This window comes from Vombatus ursinus, unplaced genomic scaffold, assembly GCF_900497805.2.
Source record: "Vombatus ursinus unplaced genomic scaffold, bare-nosed wombat genome assembly UNPS02014812.1, whole genome shotgun sequence".
In the NCBI taxonomy this organism is placed as follows: Eukaryota; Metazoa; Chordata; class Mammalia; order Diprotodontia; family Vombatidae; genus Vombatus; species Vombatus ursinus.
Window position 1 is genome coordinate 46,327,831 of NW_020954590.1, and position 25,328 is coordinate 46,353,158.

At 37.8% G+C, this 25,328-nt stretch overlaps 1 protein-coding gene across 2 annotated transcripts in view; it reads right to left on the reverse strand.

Annotated features, from left to right (window-relative positions):
• The window catches only part of LOC114054054 (EMILIN-2-like), a 62,606-nt gene that overhangs the window by 29,238 nt on the left and 8,040 nt on the right, over positions 1 to 25,328 (reverse strand). For both annotated transcript variants that reach the window (XM_027877121.1, XM_027877120.1), the window contains exon 3: positions 2,359 to 2,534. In XM_027877121.1, coding sequence (XP_027732922.1) covers positions 2,359 to 2,534 — 176 coding nt within the window. The remainder of the gene's footprint in view (positions 1 to 2,358; positions 2,535 to 25,328) is intronic.

The window sequence follows — 25,328 nt, forward strand, 5'->3', positions numbered from 1 at the left end:
TTCTCTTCTCCCAGTGGTTATGCAGGCTACAGTAAAAACCAATTCATGTACCAGAGATTTCATAACATTACAGAATTTCAGAGTTTGAAGGGACCTTAGAAATCGCCTAAGCCAGCATATCTCAAATTGGCTTGGCAACAGAAAAATTTTTATTCATGGAATATATTAATGAAACCATAACTACTGGGGAACAATGAGTGTTGGGTTCATGGAATACCCTTGCAATAGAAGATTAAAGACATCTTGGAGCAAAACAAAGGAAATTAAAATGATTCTCATTCTGAAAACTTATCATGTGTGATTTTGTAATTTTCTATTTCTAATTTGTAATCTTATATTTACTATTTGGAAAGGGAAAATGTCAATAACATTTAAATTTCCTCACAGAACACCTCTTCCCATTGTGTGGTCTATCAGAGCTCGGTGAGTCACAGCTTCAGAAATGTTTTACTATTGGGGGAGGGGATAATCAGAAGCAAACACTTCTGAGGAGCGACAGGGTCAAAAGAGAGAATAGAATAAATGGGGGGGTAGGATAGGATGAAGGGAAATATACTTAGTTTTTCACAACAGGACTGCTATGGAAGTGTTTTGTATGAGTACACATCTATAACCTGTATTGAGATGCTTGCCTTTTCAATGAGGGTGGGTGGGGAGGGAGGAAGGGAGAAAATTTGTAACCCAAAGTTTTAAAAACACATGTTAAAAATAAAAAATAAAAAAAGAAATGTTTTACTAATAAGAAAGTTGAGGTTCAGAAAGTTAAGTCACTTGCCCAGAGATGGATGGAATGAATCCTAAAATCCAGCTCTCCTAACCCAGTTCCATGTACCACACTCCTACCAGCTGGTCACCACAATTTTCCTTCAATCAACCAAAATTACAACTTGATGAAAATGATCAGGAAACACTTCAGATTTCAAGACTGTAGAAATTATAGTCCATGGAAAGATAGTATCATTTATGGCTGACCTAAGTGTACAATTTTAAGAGTGAAATTCGTGCTGCATTTATTATTATATTAAACTTACAAGACAAGGAAAATAAGCCTAAAATAAATTGGAATTAATGTCATAAGTTACTTTACTAATGTTATCCAAAGAAACAAAGCTTTATGACAGAACAAGGATAACTTTCTTATTTTAATGAAATATTGTCTTCCAACTAAAGTAATTTGTATATTCAGGAAAACATTTAAGAATACCCACTGAGTATTCTGGACTATGGGCTAATTTAGGCAAATGTCCCATTCATTACAGAAAGATGACTCAAGTTCATTTTCCTCATGAGACTGAAGGAATTATTTTTTTTTCTCCAATAGTAACAGAGCCCAAACCTCCCATATTTTGGAAGGTTTGTAAATATAAGTCTGTGAAACCGAACATGAAATCTGAGCTGAAATCATACAAGTCAAACTTGGAAAATGTGTGTCTCAAAACCAGAATCACAGAGTGTGAAGCTCTGGAAGAGATCTTTGAGCTCCCTTTGCAGATGAGGAAATGGGGACAGAGAAGCAAAGGATTTTGCCCATGGTTATACTAGTAACTAAGTGCACAGCCAAGTCTCATGACTATAATTCCACTATTATATTATATATTATTATATTATTATATTATAATACCACGTGGGATTTGAAATGATATTTCATACAAAAATGGGATAACTGAATTCATTTTTTAATTCAATTGAACATTTCTTAAACACCTATTCCCACTACACCCAGAGGAGGGAATTAGGTGCTGAGGGAGAGACAAAGGTTAGCTAAGAAACAATAGTCTATGGATATCATAGTGGTAGACATCTCTAGGGCAGGGGGAAGAGGGAGAGGAGAGAAGGGAAGAAAAAAAGGGAAAACAAGAAATTTACACAATAATTTTGTTGAATATTTGGAGGGAACAACAACTTTCACATGGTAGATTGCAGCTTATTGTGCAATCATCATTTTTGTCATACTGTTACGGAAATGCTTGTTTTGTTTCGTGAAGTGAAAATAAAATTAAAAAAAAAAGACAGTGCATATCCACATGGTACCAAGTTCATCATTAAAAGAATCATTATCTTAACATAGACACTTCCTATGCTCCAAATTACCAGATGAGTTTTATGACAAATCACCTCTAACAAGTCATTATTCTGCAAGAAAGTCAATGTACTCATTGGAACTGCTTCAGTAAATTCAGTGACTCATGAATGTGTGTATACATTCTCCAGTACTCGCATGGCATACATGTTATTTGAAGCCCTCTAATCATTAAAAATCATATATTCGATTAGAAATCATATATATATATACTGACGTAAAGGAGCCCAAGAAAATCCACTGTAAACATGTGTGCCAAAATGCAAACAAAACGTTACCTGTGGCTTTCTTCATAGTATTCCGGGGCCGGGCAGGTGTGGGTAGAGGAGATTTCACTGGTTCTTTAGGACCTTCTTGGCAGTCACCACCTTTAAACCCAGGGCAGCATCTCCATTCCAGCTGTGTGACTGTCTTGAACTTAATTGTATATCTGGGCCTGAAATTAACTCGATACCTGACAAAGAAAAGGATAATGATTTCCTTTATTCTTTTGTTTTTAAATCACTACCCTCATTCCTAGGATTGTGTCTGAATGATGGGACTTCTGCTCCTGAATCCAATATGATCTAGAAGGGGCTTTCAGGTTCTCCTCAATCTAGCTCTGCCAGAGATTACTTGAAGTCTGATTCCCATGATCTGGGGAACGAGGGCAAACTCAAGTTGGCCAGGTATAACAGTTGTGACGAACCTTATTCTGTTTCTCATGGAAACTCTCTGTACCCTAAACTCTTTACTAAGGTCAAAAGAAATAGAAAACTTCTAAAAACCTTTGGCCCTCTGAACTTCTTTCCAGTCTTGACATTTTCACCCTCTCTCCCCACTATCTATCTTTCTCCAACAATATTTATGGTTTCTTTGGTGGATTGTTCCATTTCTTATCCAGATTTCTAAAAATAAAGTCAGTATCTGGAGTACTTCCATAAATACAAAAATTTTGCAAACATTTCCCTATTTCCCTTACTAAAGGAGAAGGTACCAGATCCACGATGACTGGAGGTCAGATGTTAGTCAAAATTAGTTCTGGAGATAGAAAGAAAAATCAAAAACAGTCCTTGCCATCAAGGATTTGGGGGGAGACAACGTGCCCATAGATAGGTATATACAAGATACAAAGATACATACAAGATACATACAAAGTAGATGCAGAGGTAACCTTAAAGGGGAAGATACTAGGGAAGACCTTTTGCGAAAAGTGACATTTGAACTGAAAATATCTGTTATACTGTACTTTGAGTGCTGGATTCAATCAACCAACAAACACTTATTAATCACCTACTATGTGCCAGCCATTGCGCCAGGTGTTAGGGACACAAAGACAAAAGTGGTTGATTGAGTCTGGATCAAAAAGTCTTCACTTAGATGGTGGAGCTTGAGCTGAGTTTTGAAGGAAACCCAAGACTCTAAGAGGTGGAGATAAGAAAGCTGTTTGTTCATTCTAGGCAGGGGGCAAAGCCAGTGCAAAGGCGTGGAGATGGGAAATGGCATTCCTGTGTGAGAAATTGTAAGAAGTGCAAGTTATCAAAGGGTCCTGGATCTAGAGCTGAAAGGAATCTTAGAAACCATCTAGTCCAATCCCCTCATCTGTAAGATGAGGAAATTGAAGGCACAATTTACACAAAAGTAGTAAACATCAGAGGTGAGATTTGAACCCAAGTCTTCTGAATTCAGAGCCAATGAAACTAGGTGAAATCAAATTAGGACAATTAAGGCCAGCCTACTGCTTCCTACTACTACCAAAAGGTAGTCATGGTAGTGTAACAAACTCCTTTCTAACCAGGGTAAGCAGACTAAGTTTTCTTGCCTCTCTGCTCAAGACAGCTGATGGTAAAAGATCATCTCTAAGTAACCCATCTCAAGAGGGGTTTGGTATAGTAAGATCTTGGGCTCTGCAACTCGGATTGTCTTTCTGGAAGAGGTAAAACTCTTGAAAATGCCCGCTTCCCAGCAGCAAGAACCTTAGGAGTTGGGAGCTCGAGACAAACATCTATATTTAATTGTGGGATGTGCTGGGGCCTATAATTAAGCCCTTTACTACTCCAAGATGTCTATAATCTCATGGCCATGGGTATTTGCTCCATCAGTATAGATTTCAACCTATCCAGGCCTTCTTACACCGTGAGAGCTTGTCCAAATTCCTCCATCCATGCCCTGTAGAGAACGTATCCAAAGTGCCAGAGGACTTTCTCTAGGTCTCAAGGTCTCCAATGCAGCATTCTGACTGGCTGCTTTATCCCTTGTTCTTATACTAAGTGAAAAAAATAAAGATGAACTAATAGGATCCTCACTGAATGGAGGTGGAAGGTGGGAAGGTGAAGACACTGGAGAGGATAGGTAGGGACCTTTGGAGTCTTTGCAGTGGCACATGGCTTATTTACCTGCAGGTGGTGCTCAGGTGGTGCTAATTTCTGAACCTCCTGGTGCTCTACAGAGAAGCTGCTTGGGGACAGGGCCAGAATCTACTGCACCAATGATGGAGCGCTAATCCAGGAGGGAGGCAGGTATCTTTCCTGCTACAGGATGAAGTGGGTACATGAGCCCAAGCTGGGTGGGAGAGAAAGGTCCACATCCACATCTCCCAGTGATCCTACTTAAGAAATGTTTGTTGAATGAATGGTTATAACCAAATATAACCAAATAAAAACCTTTGGCCCTCTGAACTTCTTTCCAGTCTTGACATTTTCACCCTCTCTCCCCACTATCTATCTTTCTCCAACAATATTTATGGTTTCTTTGGTGGATTGTTCCCTTTCTTATCCAGATTTCTAAAAATAAAGTCAGTATCTGGAGTACTTCCAAAGGTTATAAATTCCTAAAAATGACAGTAACATTTCTATGAAGCAAGAACTTCATATCTGAAGATGACTCGACTAACTGACAATGACGAGGACCACCTCAACAGGCCCAGAAATCAGCTTTGTGTTTAATTAAAGAAGTGGCCTTGTTCAAAGGGACCCTCAGAAGGCTTTAGAATCAAGGGCTAAGAGGCCAGCTCTCAACCTATCTTTCTTCCTTATTCCTCCCACTAGCAAACAGGCCTGTACAATCTGTTGTCCTGGTGTCCATTTTTAAAAATGGGAAAATTCTGATTTGTGTTTTGTCTCTTGAAGAAAAAGAAGAACATAGTTATTAGGGGGTGGGAATAGTGTGTAATTTCAGAAGAACTTACTGAGCCCAGCCAAGACCCTCGGACTGAGTGGGTAAAGCTGTGTGCTCTTTAATGCTGCCCACTTGGCAGCATTTGAAGTAACAGAATCAGGTAAGGAAGACCAGGTCAGGCGAGGAATATCAAAGAGCTTGATGTCTCCTCCTCCAAAAAGGAGGAAAGAGAAGCCTGATCTTCAACATCCCAGAGAAGGAGCGCGCTGGTCTCTGTAACACTGAGCCAGCACAAGCCACACTTCGTAAAATTCCTAACTGTGTAAACACTTTTCTTCCTTTTCGTCCTCCCTGAAAACAACTTAAGAACTGGCTCAAAAAATGATATGAATTTCTCCTGCAGTCAATCCCAGGCCTCCTCTTGCTCTACTAGTCTCACTTTATAGCCATGGAGTCCTAGAGAATGGCGCTCATAGCGTTTTACCCCAAGCCGAACGCATGGAAGAATCTTCCCTGGAAAAGTCATGAAGAATACATATCACTGCCATGGGAAACATCCTGGAATTTTACTTTATTTCATTCTAAAAAACTAAAAATTAATCCTAGGCTTTGTTTCTGTTGTTGTTTACTAATATTATAATACCCCAAAATAAAAATTGATCACAACGAAACTGTAAATTCTATAATTTAGTGTTTTCAGATAAATGGGAATGTTAATTTTAAAAGTCCTTTTCCCAAATCTCTTTCTAAATTCTTTTTCTTCTCTATATTATTAAAGTTTTATTGGTATCCTTTGTTTTAACATGAGTTATTTCTCAATATCATTCCATGTAACAGTGAAAAAGTCGGTTAGTTCAAAGCAAACTAACCAACAAAATGACCCTATCTGACAAAGTAGGCAATATTGCTCACCTGTAATCTTTCACCTCGCTACTAAGAAGAAGAAAGTGTGTTTTTATAACCTGGATGTTTTTCCAGGACAAAGATTAGTCATGCAATATTATTGTCCCTTTGCTTGGCAGTTTTATGAACTCCAGGCCATGGGAACTCCTAGTGTTTGGATGAGACCCCAGATACCTAGTCCTGGGATCCCAATTTGGAAGAAAGTATTGTAAGGGATAATCCAGCCCTATCTTTTCCATCTTCAGTGATTTTCCTACACCTAAAGGGCTTTCAGGAAACTTTTAGCTTCCTCCACCACCACAATGCGGAGCCATTGTACATATCCCCTGAGTGCAAAGGAGGGAGGATGGGAACAAAATTGGACTCATTGCAACATGATGACTGGGCTTTAAAACAGCCCTTCCCTCCCTGCCCAGGGCAGAGCAAGGAAATATTCATCTCTACATCTCTAGAGAACTCACCAAGTCTCAGAATTATGGGATGGTAACTGGGATCAGTTTAGTCAACAGAGAACTATGAGAGCTTGGGAGATATTCATAATCCATTCTGACACATCACCTGTCCAGCTTCAGGGGACTCAGAAAAGCCCATAGAGATTCAGAGAATAACTGAATCAAAGGGGAGGGACATGTAGCTAATGGTCTCTTGGTCAAAAAGTCATTTGATGAAACAATTGTGCTTTAACCTGGGCTCATGCCCCATCCAAAGAACACTGTGGACAACTAATTAGTTCCAGGACCAAACTTTGGGACTACTAAAGATAAGGTTCAGAGAAGCCTTGGGACAGGGTTAGATGGCTCTAAGAACCTAGAGTCACCTTGAGCTTGCCCTAGAACAGATCTGAACTCTGGAATCAAACCAGAACCAATCTCCACTGGTTCCTTCAGGTCATTCTAGTCTAGGGAGAAAAAAACAACAGTAACGATTATACCCTTATGGGATTACTCTGAATTATACTAGGTTCCAGAAGCAGGTCCATAAGGCAAGCAGCTGTTCTTATGAGCTAAAGCTTTTTCCTTTGCAGCATCCCTTTTCTCTAAATGAAACACTCTCTGCCTCTGCAATAATCAAACAATACTAACAGGTGTCTTACTCTGTTCATCTGTTCTGCAAGTTCTATAAATCTTTAAAAGTTCATTTTCTCATCTCAGTAGGAAGAATTTTACCTGGATTTCAAAGCAGGTCTCTAAAAAGATGCACACGATACAAAAATACAACCTATCGGTACCTCCTGGGGATACTAAGCTGCTCTGAATTTCTCCCAAAAACATGTTTTCTAGTGAAAATGTCTTACTCATCCAGTCTTAGGTCTGGCAAGAAATACCTTAGAGGCTGAAACTCCTTGTTGAAACTTAGAGGGTGAAACTGCTCACCAAATCTGAAGAGTAATGGACTAGAGAAAGTGGGAAAATAAGCAAAATAAGAGTATCTCTTTCCTGCTTACTTGCGTAAATCAGACATGTGATCTGTGAATATAGAACCACCCAAACAGACTAGAATAATCAATATTCATGATGGTGATGAGCGGTTGTCAAATTTGGAACAATAACCATAACTCACATTTATAAAGGATTGTACCAATGCACTTTCCTTGCAATGACCCTATGAGATGTGGAGGGTAGTAGTATTATCCCATTTTCACATGAAGAAGCTCAGAGAGATTCAGTGACTTGCTATGATCTTATAGTTAATGTCAGAGGTTGGATTACAACCCAGTTCTTCCTGACAGTGCAAGCCCTGCACTTTATCTATGATGCCATCTGGGCTTCTGAAAGGAAGTCTGGTGTGATGTGCAAACCACTGTTGTACCTGGAATTGGGAGGCCTGTATTTGAATTCCACCTCAAACACTTAGCAGCTCTATGGGCAAGTCACCACCTTGGCCTCAGCTTCTTTCTCTGTGAAAAAAGGATAACAATCCTTCTACTACCTATGACACAGGATTGGGGTAAAAAGTATTTTGCAAAGCTAAAAGTATTATATACATGTGAGTTGTTATTATTACTTCTACTGTCTTAACTTCCAAACTGAGCAGCAATTTTGTTGCAGCCATCACTGGCTCCAATGAAATAAAGGATTCCAATTTACAAAGTCTACCCCGAGGGCTTCACTTTGTAAACTGAAAAAAAAAAACAAGAGAGTTATTTGCCAAGAACAGACTTTGTTTTATGAAATCTTTTGAGATTTTTAAAAGGTACGTCATTGTTGCTATTGTTGACATAACAATCTACTAAAAGTAAATGAAGTTGGATTGTGATACTGGGATCAGTTATTGGGTCTCAGTTGCATCACCAAATCCAGTAAGTTGGCACGACCATCTCCAAAAACAGAGTGGGAGCTTCATGGACAGAGTGGGACTTTCAATTCAATGCATCCTCTGCTGACAATGAAAATCTTTGCAAGCAACATTCACTCCCCATAAGACAACTATGATACATATACCAATAGCATCAAAAGTGCTTGTTATAATAACCAATATATCTTTCAAAGAATGTCCATTCATAACTCCTCAACTACCTTTATAAATGAAGTTGTTTTATGACAATGGCAGGCAGGACAACTCTTTAGAGGTGAATGTAACTTAATTGGAAATATCTCACTTCGACTTTCTATAACATCAAAATGTCAAGATGCTACAAATCCTTAGACAAACATATTGCTGAGAAGGAAAAGATAGCTAATAAACATAAAGATCAGTAGATTTGCTCAGCCTTGATTAGATCAGAACATAAAACTATTATAATAGAGGATGTGTTTAAACACCAACACTCCCTCCTGGTTTACCTGCTTTCTATTACAAAAGGCAAATGTTAACTACTTTTTTTTTTTCATTTTTATCTTAAGTAACAGTAACCACTGACATGAATGAACAGACTTGTATACTTATAAAGTCCAAATCCTGGAACAGACAACAAATCTTCTTGTCTAAACTGAATATTCTGATCAATCCCATTAACGAGTGCAGGTTTTCCCCATCTTATTCCCTTAATAATTCTTCACCTTCACTGCAAAGAAAACAGTTATCCACATCCCTAAAGAAGCTAGAGGAGGGCCGCCTGGCAGCAGTCCAGCAGCAAAGGTCAATCTCAAACCACCACGGTAGGGAGAACAAGTTTGCTCTTCTCTGAATCAAAAGTATTCACTTCTTTCTGAGCAAGCTTGCACTGCTAAGCCTGATGTCATGTTGAGTGAGATGCAGGGTGTGTCCTCCATCAAGAGATACAACTTTTGCTTATGATTTCTAATGGTTTTTGAGTCCTTTTTTAAAACTGATGTTATCTTCCAAATACAACAGTATATAAAACTTGCTCTGGGAAGGGAAATGAGAAGATTCTATAAGCCAAGTCCATACATATAATGCTTTTCTAGGTAGTATGTAAATGCTATGCACTACTAAAAACTACTCCCCCAAATCAATCAAACCATCCCAGTTGTGATTCTTACATCACATTCCTTCATTCCTGTAATCAGAATGACAGTCTGTACATACACACACACACACACACACACACACACACACACACACACACACCCTTACTACCATCTGCTAATAAACTTATTCTTCTTTGTTCCCAAAATACACACTCTATGAGAGCATTTATGGACATCACCCATTAATATGAATGATTCTCACAAATATTACCTTAAATGCTCTGAAGAGCATTTTGCTCAGAGGCTTTAAGTAGTTGATTTGTTTTGAAGTTTGTTTTTTTTTTACTTTCTTCTCTTTTTTCAGTTTGAATACTTATCTCTCTTCCAGTTAACTTTAAAGATAGAAGAAAAGGTTGTTTTAATTCAGTAAGTAGTCTGTGATAACTTATTTATCTTCTTCCTTTTGTTTTTCTTATTTTGTTCTTTATGGGTTCTGCAACAGAGTTGCTTAGAGAAACAAAAGATCTTATCAGGAAATGGAGGTAATTACAGCTTATGGCATTTCTGACTCTTTTAAAACAATGTAACAAGTTCACAAGCCATTTGTCACCTCTGAGTCCATTTTCTTGCCAATTTTCTTAGTTTCATACATAACAGCATTTAACTACTTAAGGATGATAACATAGATAACCTGAAAAGCATTTTATAAAGTAATACATAAATATGAGCTGCTATTAATTATAAGGTAAATTCATCTTGATTTGCTAAATCTACTTTCCAAGGAGTGGCAGGATGGTTTTGTAGACAGAATCAGAAATTTGGAGACACAAAGACCCAGTCTCATATGATATCTCTACCACACAGGCTGTGTGACACTAAACAAGTTATTTACCACAGCAATGGATCAGTGGCAGGTAGGTGGCACAGTGGATAGAATGCTGGGCCAGACCTGAGTTCAAATCTGGCCTCAGACACTAACTAGCTATGTAACCCAGGACAAGTAACTTAACCCTGTTTGCCTCAGTTTCCTCATCTGTAAAATGAGCTGGAGAAGGAAATGGCAAACCACTCCATTATCTTTGCCAAGAAAACCCCAAATGGGGTCATGAAGAGTTGGGTACAACTGAAAATGATCAAACAATAACAACAATGTACCAAGCAATTCTGCAGTATTGTAAACTGCACAAAAGCTGCTAATTTGGATTAGTAGAGGGAGTTTCCTTGGTGGAAATTCCCTATACTAATGAAACCAAAGCTATAATAAAAAAAATTCTTTAATGGACAAAAAGCATTGTTTTTGAAGACTATAGTCTGTGGAAGAACTAGAAACAACTCAATATTTATGTTTTTAAACAACAATACTCGATATTTCTGACTCTCAACAGTGAAAAGGTGTGGAAGGCTGCATATTGTCAAATGTTTGAGATCTGCCGATGGGTTTTTCTCACTATTTTCTTAGTTCCAAGTGAGGAGTCGATGGATGTGAGAAATTTCTCTCATATTAAAAAGGTATCAATAAAGGTTATTAATTGAGAAAAGGGAAGCTAAGTCAAAGATATATATTCACTCAATTATTTAAGCAAAGATTGATAGAATGGCTAATATGCCCAAGATATTATATTGGACATGTCAATGGCCAATTAGGTGGCCAAACAGGCAAATTAAAAAAGTAGGGAGGGTGCTGACGTCAAAGGCCAAAATAAACCACAAACCGAATAAGTGCCAGTCTCCACATAACCTAATGTTTACTAAATTTAACCCCTACTGGTTATTATAATAATCATTCATACTTTATCTACCATTTTCTATTACTCTACATATGGTTTTTAACACCATTGTTCTAATGCCTTACATTTGCTGTGTATTTACCATCCTAGCAGGTGCTCAGAAAAAGTCCACAAACTACTAACTCTTTTTCACTAAAGCAAGTACTTTGTGCATTTCGTTGTGTCTTCAAATGATGCTTACTGCCTATGTCTTTAGATAAGCCACTTCATCTTCATGGATCTCAGTTTCCTCAACTGAAAAATGAGAAAGTTAAAGTAGAGGACCTCTGACATCCCTTCTAATTTTACAGCTTTGATCCTATGAGGAAGTCTTCTGATTCATCTCAGAGACAGATGTGACCCTGGGGCAAGTCACATCATCTCTCAGTACCTAGATCAGAGGCGTCAAACTCAGGGACCGCAAAGTGCCCTACCACACAAGAAACAGATTAAAAGATAATGGGAAATGTTTAACAAAATAGATAAAAATACAATACTACATAGACAATGTTAATTTGTGGCATCCTAAGTCTATATGTGGCTGGTGGGAATCCATTTCTATTTTCGTTTGACAACACTATCCTTGACAATTCTCTAAGACTGTAAGTTGTAAAGCAGGTCTGATCTACACTGGTAAAGGGTGTTACCTCACTGGGAATTCTCTTTCCTAATGAAATCACAGGTTTAGTTCAAAAGTAAGTGTTTTCTCCAAACTAAATTACATTAATTGATCTCCACCTACTTCATACTCCTTGAAAAGGAGGAAATTCCAGTTGTAGTCAGTAATTTGTTTTATCTTAAAAACACTGAATATCTTTGTCCTTTCTATTAAGTGTTGTGGAAGCAATAACGGACTTGGCATCAAGAGATTCGTGTTCAGATCCCCTCTCTGATACTAGTCATTTGACCATTAAAAAGTCACTCAATCTGGGCCTCTATTTCTTCATATGTAAAATGGAAATAATAATACAGAATTGTTGTGAGGAAAATACTTTTGGTTAGAAATTATTCTTTTGATTCTCACAATAGCCATGGAAAGCAGGTTTTAAAACCCTCATATTCCTAGGACAAAAAAGAAACATCCTTGGACAACATTGGTCTAACTGTAATTTCAATGCATTTCAGAAACCAAAATGGGATCTGTGAAGTCATTTTCATAGTTTCAAAGTATCAGTTTAATTGGCTTTTCATTTATCAGTGCTCTGATAAATATTGTTTATTATTATAAATAGTATTTAATATAATAATTATAAAAATATTGTTTATAAATTATTATTTAAAATAATTATCATAGACACAACTACTTTACTTTGCTTTTTGAGGGCAATTTAGTAATGGTGAAAAAAAACACTGAATTTAGAGTAAGAAAATATGAGTTTGATTTCCTATTTGGCAAAGCTTTGAAACAAGGCCTTTCTGACTTCAAGTCCACCTCTCTCTCCTTTACACCAATGATGACAAACAAATAGAAATAGGGGCTGCTAAAATTCATATTAATTAATTATATTAATTATAATTAATTAATCATATTAACATGATCAATGCTTTATTGTGTTATTTGTTTGTGAAATGTTTCCCAACTACATTTTCACCTGAGTTGGGTGGCACTTAGAAGTATTGTGGACCACATGTAGCCTGCAGACCACATATTCAACACCTCTGCTTCATGCTGTGTTAAGTGAGAAAATAAATGCTTTATTTGGCCAGTTGTTTTGTATGGTCATGAAGTAGAATGACTTATAGATTATGTGAGAGTGACCAAAGGATGACGTATTTGTTCTGGATGGAAAATTAATACATCATGTCTTACACGGCATAGAAGGTTATTGATTTAAGAAGCAATAACTAAATGTTTCACAATTCTAATTAAAAATTTTAATACACACATATTGGATGTGGAATGGTTAAGAACCATCAAGAAATGTCTAACTGTAGTGTCCACCCTCATTCATCGAACATTTACGACCTTCGTTTACCCGATTTGTGCAAGATATTTAGACCAAATCTGATGTGAATCATAGAAAGGCCAGAACAGTGAAGTGCCTTGGATTGTTGTAATTAAAACATCATTGCTTACTACCTCCTGGCAGGGAGGTGATGGACCAGACAAACAATGTGGGACATATATCTTCATATGCAGCCAATAGGTGGATTTTGTTTTTTTGCTTGACTAGGCTTATTTATTACAAGTAATCACTTTTTCTTTTTCTTTTTGGAAGGGGAGATTTGGGGGAGGTAGTGAGGGTATCAATAGTAGCACTTAGAAAAGAATGTCAATGAATTATAAAAGAAAAAATGTAGAAGGAAGTTCAGAAAGGGATATAGACAAGTATTAATGTTGGATACAGTGTTAGAACTACTATGGTAAATTAAAATTATATATTTTTAAAACCCAAACTCTATGTAGTGAGGGGAAAAAAAGACAAACTGGATGTTAACAGACGTTCATAGTTTCATACACAATCCCTTTTTAAAATTTTCCTGTGCTTATTGAAATGATCATGTTTGTTGGTATTTATTAAGTTCATATTAAAAAATAGAACTTTTTAAAATCAGCAGCTATTTTTTAATTAACATGGGGTAAAGAATTGTGCGTGGACATGCCAAATCAGATGCAAATACAATATCCCATTTTTTCTTTATTTCTTTTGACAAGTAGGCCATGGCAGAAGGATCTGGGTAAAGTGGAAAGATCAGATGCCATCTTTAAAAAAAATAAATTTTTTTAGAGAAGAATTATCATTGAATTTTTGTAAAATGTAACCTGAACGATGTTTCATTCAACTCAAGTTTCTGTATACTGTACCTGATCACAGGTTATTTTTATAAAATTTTGAAGAATTGGAAGAAAAATTGAGATATCCTATAACAACAGAAATCCTTTTCATCAAAATAATCCTTCCCTTTCTGCTGTTTGTACAAGCTTCCTCAGATCACAAACTAGAAAGACTTTTTTTTTTCTTTCTGAATTAGGGTGGATATAGTACAGTATAACTAAAAGTGCATTTTTCCTGACAGGCTGACACTGCAAAGAATGATATTTAAGGAGCATTTTCTCATCTTTTCCTACATTAAAGAAAATAAGAACAGCTGGGTCCTTTTGTAGGACACACCCCAAAAAAAAGTTTGCCTTCTGCAACATCTCCACATCAGGAGTACAACAAACTTTAATGAACTCACCTACTTATGTTCAATACCCATCATTATTGCACAGTGGTCAAAGAAGAGATAACCAAGTGGTGAATTAATTTTTGGAAATTAATTTTTCAGAACATTTTCTTTTCAGGGGGGAAATGCCATAATATTTTTAAAACATTATACACTTCTTGTATCTCCTGGAAAATCCTTTCTTTTTTTTTCCTTTTCTTTCTTTTTTTTTTTTCAGAGAGAGATGACAACTGAGCCAGAAGATGAAAACAGTTTATTGCTCAGGGCTCTAGTCGGCCAAAAAGCTGCTCTTCCAGAGAAAGAAACAATTTATTTGGGCAAGAAAGAAGTCACCTGGTGATTAAAGAAAAAATTAGCACCTTTGGATGACTATTTAAAAAGACAATGCATTCAATTCTAGCCTAAGGTTATCAATTTTAGGCTAAGAATACACTAGGTAAAAATATCATATGACTGTATTCTAAGTGGTACCTTCTATACTGTTCACACTCAGCCAACACGCAATAATATTTTAATATTCCCCAAAAAGGAAGTGCCCTTTCTGCTATGAGTAATAATTAAAGCAATATGTTAACCATTCCATTCAAAACTGAACACATTATCAACACTAATTAAACACTATTTGTAATGACTGAACACGGAACATGCAACCCAACTATTGTCTTAATTGATTTAATGCCAATGCTGAAATGCAATAGATACCCAGGGTGGTTATCAACACACAGCTCAAGGTGAAAAATTTCCCATTTACCATATTCCTATATGGGCAGCTAGGTGGCGCAGTGGATAGAGTGCCAGGCCTGTAGTCTGGAAGAGTCATCTTCCTGAGTTCAAATCTAACCTCAAACACTTAGTAGCTGTGTGATCCTAGGCAAGTCACCTAACTGTTTGCTTCAGTTCTTCATTTGTAAAATCAGTTAGAGAATGAAATGTAGTATCTTTGCCAAGAAAACTCCAAATGGGGTCACAAAGAGTCAGACATGACTGAAAACAACTGAACAACAACAAAAAAAAATATTCCTATATGGATCATAACTATAATCTACTTATATACTTTAGTTTTTAAAGAAATTTAGTTCTTGATTCAACTATTTAATTTCTCCTTCTCCTCCTCCTCCTCCTCCTCCTCCTCCTTCTTCTTCTTCTTCTTCTTCTTCTTCTCCCCCTCCTCTCCTCCTCCTTTTTTTAGAATACAGGGGGACTAGTCAGCAAGGCATGTCCTTGCTAAGTATGGGGCAAACAGTAATCTTTGATAAACTTTGTAAAATGTTCTGTACTTGTTTTTGGATTGGAGTTCGCACGCATTCTACTTTAAAGTGCTAAGATGTCTTCCAGGGATAAGAGCCTATCAGATAGACACGCTGTTAAATGCCAAAATCTGACTTGTTCAAAACCAGAGCATGGCCTACACTCACATTCTAAGTACAAGAGGTAGCAAAGACATAATTCATGAGAAAACCTTTGACAACTTCTCAGAACTTCAGTGGAGTTCAGTAATTTTTGCCCTTTGAATGCAATGGATAGTAGTAAAGATTATGAAGAGAAAGAGAGCTAAGGTGAGGAAGATAAAGAGAACAGTAATGACTAAAATGATTTGGGGGGGGCAGGTCTGGACTTACGATTTCATCAATGTGGGGCATTCCTGTTATGGAAATTTTGTTCTCTCATGTAATTCAAGCAATTTGTCTATGATTCTAGTCTTAGGGAATTGCTTCGGGCACTGACAAATCAAGTAATTTTCCCTTGGTTACTCAGCTTGTATATGCCTGAAGCAAGACTTGAATCCAGACCTTCCTGACTTCAAGGCCTCCCTCTCTCCACGCTGTTATACTGCTTCTCATATCATAATAAAAATGAACAAAACCTCTCTGCTTGAACTGAAAGAAATGCTAAGGGAAAAAAGACTTTAAAAGTAAAATTTTACATGGTCATTCTGTATATACCTATGTACTGCATATCTATATATTTTTTTCCTTGAAAAGAAAGTTAACTTTAAGGAACAGTCTATATGTTTACTAGATAACATTAAGATCCCTTAACTCTGAATTCTGTGTGATTCTATTCAGATGCTGTCTATAGTCAATCCAATATGGTCATTTGATCATACTGCTTCCCCACTGACACCTAAGTGAGATCTCAGTACTGAAAGAATGGGAGTTTCCATTGGAGGAGAGAGAATTTTGAAGGGGGGAGCACAGTAGCATGAAAGCACTGGACTCCTGAGAGAATGGGGGCCACTACTAGATAGAGCAGAGTGGTGAAAGACAGGGCTGGAATCCAAATACTAAAACTGGTTGTTCTTACTTTGCTGTTTTTGTGTCTTAGAAACCAAGGTTAAACAAGCCACAGATATTCTGGTATCAGTGCTTCCAATGGCCACCAGAAATGGGTATATTTTGACCTTACATGGAAATATAAATGATTCTAGAAAGAGTAGTAAAGTACAAAAAGTGCTGGACTGAGAGCCCTGGGTTCTAATCCTGGCTATGCCATTAACCAGCTCTGTGGGGGCAAGTCAGTTAACAACTATGGACTTCAGTTTCTCTCATTTGCAAAATGAAATGATTAGAATAAATGACCTTTAAGTTCTCTTCCAGCTCTGAAATGTTGTAATTTTAAATACTTTTTTAAAAAAATACGGAATAAATGGCCATCTGAATTATTTTCAAGGTCCTTGAGTAATTTTAATCTTCCTGAAATTATTTTTTTAAGTTTTCAAACATATCTTCTTTGCCTCAAAGAAAATAATTGTATTTGAATGTTCCATGCCTTTACCACAGTGATCTGATAAAAGAAAGAACAGTATTTTGACTCATGTACTAAAGAGGGGCATGTACATATGTATACATCTGTGTGTATGTGTTCCTTTTTTTGCTAGTCATCTACTTAGAGACATTTGCAAGTTGGAATCTTCATATTCTGTTAGCTATACTTTTTTTCATAGAAGTGTCAGAGGTGAAGGGGGAGAAGGATAGACTTGCTTCCTCTTAGGATTACAAAGATTTAGAATTGGAAGGGACCTGAGAAGTCAACCAGAGGGCCAGAGTAAATGAAGGGTAGGATTTAAACCTAGGGCCTCTAACTCAAAAGCTCACATTGCTTCACTATCCCATCTCCTTTTTTTTAGTTCCATTTTCCTGCCAGGAAGGAGGATTAGCGGTAGGCAGGAGCAAAAGTGAGAAGGAAAGGAAAAGGCAGAAGGAAAGCTGCAGATAGAGAGAGCATACTGTCTACCATGGTACTGTTTGGTAAAAAAAAATTTTTTTAAAAGAATTCTACCACATTATTTTACAATACAAAACTCAAAAAAAGTCAACACATGAAAAAAGCCAAGCAAATAGCAATTTGGTTTTCCCTGGAGGTAAGCTAATCTTGGGTCTTCCCAGATGTTGTCCTCAAGAGTTATTTTTCTTTGCCACTGTTGTAATTTAGGAGATATTTTATCTCCTATAGTTGGCTATTATTTTCAAGATTCTAATTTGTCATCTCTGGGAACAAGGTATGTGGTGAGAAGGAAAGAAGAATGGGGAGTTACGACAATGACTTTCCTTCAGGAAATGGAAGCAATTGGAAAATTTTGGTAAATGGATTTAACTGGAAAGGATTTTGCTATTGTTCTTATATTCACCATTCAAAGCACTGCCATCTTTCTATAAAAAGCCTGCAGTTAATTCTGTTTATTGAGTAGATACATGCCCAGCACTGTCCTAGGCACTGTGTCAAATGTAAAGGGTCTATAGTACTCTGTTCTACTCTTGAGGTGGTTATAGTTTAATTTTATTTAAGCTTCTATTAGTCTTAAGCCATTATCCTATTGACTCTTCTACACCTATGTTCACTCTCAGTAACATAAACAGGAATTTTGTGGTTAACATATTATAACTACAGATGGGGGACAATAAAACCAAGGTACAATTTGAATAATTCTGTTAAGTTACTCCAAAAGTGCCTTGCTTTTTTCTCTAAGTCTCCTAACTGTGGCCAAATTCCAGAATCTCATATAACTGCCTCAGTGTCATCGAGATACCAACCTTTACAGAATGATAGATTTAGAAAAGAAAGAAACATCAGAGCTCTCATTTTACAGATGTTAAGCATCTCTTTGAAATACTTGAATATTTCTGTGAGCCAGTCGTACACATACACCACTGTATATACCCACAGAATAACTTTCAATACACATTTTCTCACTGATCTTCACCAATGAGTCCAGGAAGCTCCAACATACTTGGTTTTCACTACATCCTGCCACCCTGGGGGTGCTGTAGTGGTCATGGCACTTCCTTAACCACCTCCCATTAAGTAACCTGGCGCTCAAAAACACCAACCCACATCTACCACACCTCTTTGGGCTTCCAACTTTAAGTCACATGTGGTTAACTCTCAGTAAATTATGTTGCTGCCAAATATAATGGGTGGATTTGTGGTGAAACACCCCAGGGAGATGAGGACTAGCTTTCCCAGCTCAACCCTTAAGTGCTTTCCCCAAAGGATTTCTTTCTTCTCTATGTCCCAATGTCACTAGCCTGAACTTGGCCCTTAATAAATGTTTATTAAGTTGAACTGATCCTCCAGAAAACCTACTTTCTGTCTTCTAGACTCCAGAAAGTTAAAAAGTACTATGAAAGACTAAGGGGCTAATCTGGTGGTGGTGGTGGTGGTGGTGGTGGTGGTGGTGGTGGTGGTGTATCCTGATTGCCAAGAAAGGGACATACAGAGAGGAAAAGGAAAATGGGAATAAGCACAGGATAATAAAGTTGGAAAGGCCCTTAGATGCCATTGAATCTAACCCCCTCATTTTACAGAAAAGGGACCCGAGGCACAAGAAGGTTAAATTATTCAGCCATAAGTCACACAGCTAGTAAGTTTTTTAGGAAGTATTGGAATCCAGGCCTTCTTGATGTCAAGTCCACCACCTTATTCATTATGTCCCTCTGCCTCTCAAGGACTCTAAGAAAATGGCAGAAGGCACAAAGAAAAGGCTGATGATAAAGGTAGAAAACTAAAGGATAAAATTAAATAGAAACAACTTGCTACTGAAGGTATTTTTTATCTTTGTTATGGTCCAGACTTGTATTTCATCACTTTGGGGGACATCCATCCATGCAACTCCTCAATAATTTAAGTCTTAGATTAGAACTTCATGAGGGCACTGAAAAATTAAGTGGTCACCCAACTAGTATGTATCAAAATTAGGACTTAAACCCAGTTCATCCAGATCTAAAAACAGCCCTCTGTCCTTTTTGCTATGTTTCCTTTTTCTGAGAGTATTATGGAGAATATATTCAATTCAACAAAAATTTACTGAACATCTACTATACATAATGTACTATACTAGATGAGATTATTATTAATGATGATGATGATGATAATACAATCTCTAGCCTCATAGAGCAATGGACTCCATTCACCATGCACATTCAAGCTCCTACCATGTGCTTCTTCAGGTACTAAAGCCATAAACACCATGGCTCATGGTGACAAAAGTTACATAATTTTGCATTAGAGGTTTCACACCAGAGCAAAAAGATTTTTCTTTGAATAAAAAAGATTATGAGAATCTAATGAGTAAATAAGTGTGAAAGCACTTTGAAAACTGAAAAAAAAAAAAAACCAGCCCACACCATACAATCATGTAAGTTGGCATTATTATGATATTTTTACTTTGACACTTCAAAAGATCCATGATTTCTTCCACCTGGGCTCTACCACCACCTGGTGTAGTTGACAACTTCTTTGTGTTGTACCTTAGTAGAGCTTCAAGAATTACTCGTATAAAAGAAAATTCATCACCTTGAGGGCAACCTTCTGAGGTTGAGCATCTCTGAACTTAATTGGCTGTCTCACAAAAGGTCACCTGCTCTCTACCTTTATCCAGAACTGCAGGTTGAAACTGATGTTCCTGAACTTTACTGGGCTGCATCTTACCATATCTTGTTTTGTCTTTGGCCCATCATGATCCTTCCAGCCATCTCCATGCCTTGTACATACTTTCCGTCTCTCTCCGGCCCCACCATCCCGCCTTTACCTCTCCAGCTCTAAGAACAGTAATCAAATCAACAGTACCACTGCTGATAAAATCATGTCAATTAACTGTTCTATTGCTCCAATCATTATTCTCTTTGACTTCTGTGACTAAAACACTTCACTCTGGTCAGAACTCCTCTAAATATTGCCTTTCCCTATTAGAATGTAAGCTCCTTGAGGGTGGGGACTGTCTTGCCTACTTACTGTTGTATTCCCAATACTGCACAGTGTATGACACAAAGAAAACAATTAATGCTTTTTCATTCATTCATCTATTATGACAGTTCAATACTACTATTGTCACAGATAGTGGTGTCAACTTTAACTCTGGCCAAGTTCTAACAAGGGAAGGTTCCTAGAATGTATTTATCTGGACTGAGTGCTAGAGTTGGGGAAGGCACTGAACTTGGAAGACCAGAGACCGTGATTTAACACTAACTAGTAGTGTGACCTTATCTAGCTGAAGTTATTTCATGTCTTTGGGCTTCAGTTTCCTCATATGTAAAAAAAAAAAAGGTGGGAGGTGGGGAGAGGCGGGGCTGGATTGGATTTCTCTATTCTGGTCCCTTTTAGCTCTGAGATCACACAAGGAAGTTAAGCCCAAGACCCTAATTTGTCTCCTGAATTACCTTAGTCTTCAGTGTTTCCAAGTAAGATAGTATTCTGATTTTCCTAACCTAACTTTCTTATAGATAACTTTCTTACTAACCTCAGTGAAAAGCCTCCTTCAAAATGTAATTAGGATGAGGGAAATGCTGGCACTCCGCTCCTGCAAACACCACGTACCACAAATTCCTCACTCAGTGTTATCGCTGCCACAGATGAAGCAGAGCTAACTAGCCCAGAGCCTCTTTTCTTTCTTTCTCCCCACCCTCAGCTATAGTTTGTTGTTTTAAACCTAACCAAAAAAAAATGCTTTGAGATATCAAAGATACAAAGAAAGAAGTGAAAAAAAAAACTAGCATGATAAGTCTGTGTCAGTTTGTGATGTCAGAAAAATCTTGCCCTTTTCCAGTCTGCACATAACTGGAGGAGGTTCAGAAATATAGATGAAATATTCCTGAGGTGCACGTGGCTATGCTTGGATGCTTGTCCCCAACAATACTCCCTCTTTTTAGATTCTACTCTCCCAAAGACCCCAAAATATTAGTAGCAATTAGCAGTACTAATATGGGTAGGAAGTTATGTGAATAACTGAAATTACTGCAACAAAGCATGAATGATGCATGAAAGGAAACAATGTCCATTCCAATTGGCAGAGAAGAAAGACAGTGTTGTTTTCTGCAAGCTGCAAATCAAAATACTTATTAGGGGGAGGGAGACCTCCTAAAGGCAACAGTTCACACACACACACACACACACACACACACAATTCTTCACCCCCCTCATAGTGGGTTGTGAACATCCTACATTGGCCTATGATTGCCCAACGTCAAATAGAAGTAGGTCATACTCCACTCATGACCAGAGACCTCAGAGGTACTGAGTACTAGAGCAAACCTCACAAAGGAGATGAAAATTTTTTTCCTACCTAAGACAGTTTGGAGATTTGGGATACTTTGGACTCTCAGTCAAAAGGCAATTGATCAATATTTGTTGAATGAATAAATAGCTTAGAGTTCTTCCACCGGGTCCCTCCCTCCACTGCCTCCACCTCCTGAATCTCATGTGGTTATCCTTTGAAAAGCACAAAAGTCCCTTGAAACAACATCCCCAACCTGGGGGGAGAAGGCTTATAATCATGTCTGTGCACCCTCAAGGGTTTCAGACACATACTCCCAGGGTGAGTAGCTGGAGCCAGATGTAATTGTTAAATTTCAGTGTGAACATTTACTCCTCAAAAACTGGCAATCACTACAAATCAGAGCTGTACTTATTGTTTTGTTGTCTGTCAAGACTTAAGAAAGTGTTAATAATGCAGATTATACTTAAAAGTGTGTGTTCATGCGTTTTCCCCTCAGTGGAACCCTAGTTGTTAGACATTCACCAGCACAGTCCTGTATTGCTCTATTAACATTTTTTTGAGCTCAGCAGAACTACAGTAAAAGGGTCAGGGAATAAAACCATTCCCAATCGGGATACCTGGTGAATGGAGGCTAACAATAGCAATGCATAATAACAACAACTTGCATTTACATAGCACTTTAAGATCTGCAAATTGCTTTATATCCAGTATTTCATTTGAGCCTCACACATCCCTGCACGCTAAAATCCAGGTCCATAAACCTAGGGAAGAGTTATGCTGGGTCAGCCTGAAAAATTCACCCAGTGCCATCATTCTAAACAGGGGAAAATGGTGTACATAAAAGGGCACTCCAAGCAGAAACTAAGCCACTATGCTCCATATGTAACTGTTTACAAAGTTAATCCTATAAACCCATCATAAGAATAAATTACTTTAAATAGGATTAGGCCTTTTGGTGTTTACTAAAAGTGTAGTGTTTACAGAGTTTACTCAGAAAGAAAACACTTCAGAGATCCAACTTAAGTCTCCCTCACCCTTCCTTTTTTGTTGAGACTGGGTCTCTCTATCACTTGTATGGTGGAAATGCTATTCCTACTGCAGCTCAGAACTCCCAAGCACAGGCAAGCCACAAGCCTCAGCCTCCCCAGCAGCAGTGATTCAGGCATACACCACCATGAACAGCCTGAATCCTATTTTGAAGAGCCATTTGCTGAACTGAATTCTTTCAAAGAATTTTGAAATATAAACTACTCTCATATATTATCTAATCACCTTCTCAGACTAAAAGCCAAATTCAAAACAGGAGAAGAATAAAATTGTCACAAAACATGTAAGTTCATATGATTCTCACGTATTCTATATTTCAGCCAAACTGACCCACTTACATATTCCATTAGAGAATGCACTGAGGGAATTTTATTTTTAAATGGTCAAGTTGTCAAGCACCTGCTACTATATACCAGGCACTGTGCTGAGCACTCAGAATGGAAAGGCAAAAAAAGTTCCTGATCTCAAGGAGCTCACAGCCTAAGAGATCATTTATTGAATAATTAATCATAAAAGACATTGTTTTTATTCATCAAACTGTATATTGCTACAACATCTCTATTATGCAATTCAGCATTATTGCATAACAATGATCCATTTTTTTTAACTAAAAGAGCATATCATGTGACTTAATTTAAATGAAAAGCCACTCTTCAAAAAAAGATTTCAGGGTATACATGATCAGACTCAGAACGTGTACCCAAGTGTGCTTTCTGATTTGGCTATTCCTTCTCCTGCCTGCATGCTTACACATCTTTGACTGCATTCTCTCCCTCAACTCTGCCTCTCAGAATCTCTAACTACTTCCAGGCTCAACTCGCAGGCTACCTTTTACTGGAAGCCTTTCCTAATCCCCCCAAGTTGTAAGTGCTCTCTTCCTCCTCAAATTATATTTAACTTATTTATCTGTATAAATATTGTACCCCCATGATAGAATGTAGGCACCTTGAGGGCAGGTCCTGTTTTTCTCAGTGTTTGACACATAGTAGGTTTAATAAATGCTTAATACATTGACAATTAATAAATTAATCAGTCAACAAACATTTATTAAGTACTTAGTATGTACCAGAGACTGTGCTAGACACTGGGGATATCAGGAAAGGTAAAAATTTAGCCCCTGCTCTCAAAGAGCTCACAGGCTAATGGGTAAGATGAGACACAAACAACTACATACAACAATATCTACAGGATAAATTGAAGATAGTCTCAGAGGGAAAGCACTAAGATTAAAGAGGAATGGGAAAGGCTTCTTGCAGAAGGTAGGACTTTAGCTGAGACTTGAAGCCAGGAGGCAGAGATAAGGTGAGAGAGAGGCACGAAGGACAGACAGTGAAAATGCTCAGTGCAGGGAAATAGAAGGTCCTATTCTAAGAAAAGCAAGGAGGCCAGTGACATTGGACTGGGAGTATGTGGAGAGGAGTCAAGTGTCAGAAGATTGGAAAGGCAGACGAGTAGAGATCATGATGGGTTGTAGAAGCCAAATGGGATTTTATATTTGACTCTGGGAGGTACAGGGAACCTGGAGTTTACTGAATAGGGGGAAGGGTGGTGGGGAATGACGTGCTCAGACTGTGGTGGCAATGTCAAAAGAAGTATATAAAAATGTTACTAAGATGAAAACAGCAAGACTGGACAGCTCATTGGATATGGTGGATGAGAGTGATGACTCCGTTGGAGATCTGGGTGACAGAGAAGATAGTAAATGGGAGGGAAGTAAAATATGAAAGCTAGGAAGAAAGGAGAGTTTAGGAGGGGAAAAAAAAGAAGTTTGGTTGTAGACATGTTGAGTTTAAGATGTTTAGATGATACATGATGGTTCATGATGTCTAACACGCTGCTGGAGATGGGAAACTAGAGGTCAGCAAATGATTGGGGCTGGACAAATAGATCTAAGAATCACCTGCATAAGCTAACAATTGATACCATGGGAGCTGATGAGATCACTAGGTGAAACAGTATAGAGGCAGTAGAGAAATGGGACCAGGACAGAGCCTTGAGGGACACCTACAATTGGTGGGAGTGACATGGATGAAGATCTGACAAAGGAAACTAAGAAGTGGACAGACAGGAGGAGCACAGGAGAGCAGTGTCACCTAAATCTGGAGAGAAGAAAATGTCAAGAATAGGAAGATGGCAGTGGTAAAGGTTGCAGAGAGGTCAGGAAGGATGAGGAGTGAGAAATAGCCATAGGCGTTAGCAATTAAGAGATCATTGCTAATGCTGGAGAGAGCAGGATTCTCTCCTTTCCTCTAACACTGCCATCACTCCAATATAGACCCTCATCTCCTCACATCTGGATTAACAAAACTGCTTTCTGGTTTCTCTCCTTGCCTCGGGTCTTTCCCCACTCCAATTCACCCTCCACTCTGCTATCAAAGTGATCTTCCTAAATAACAGATTTGACA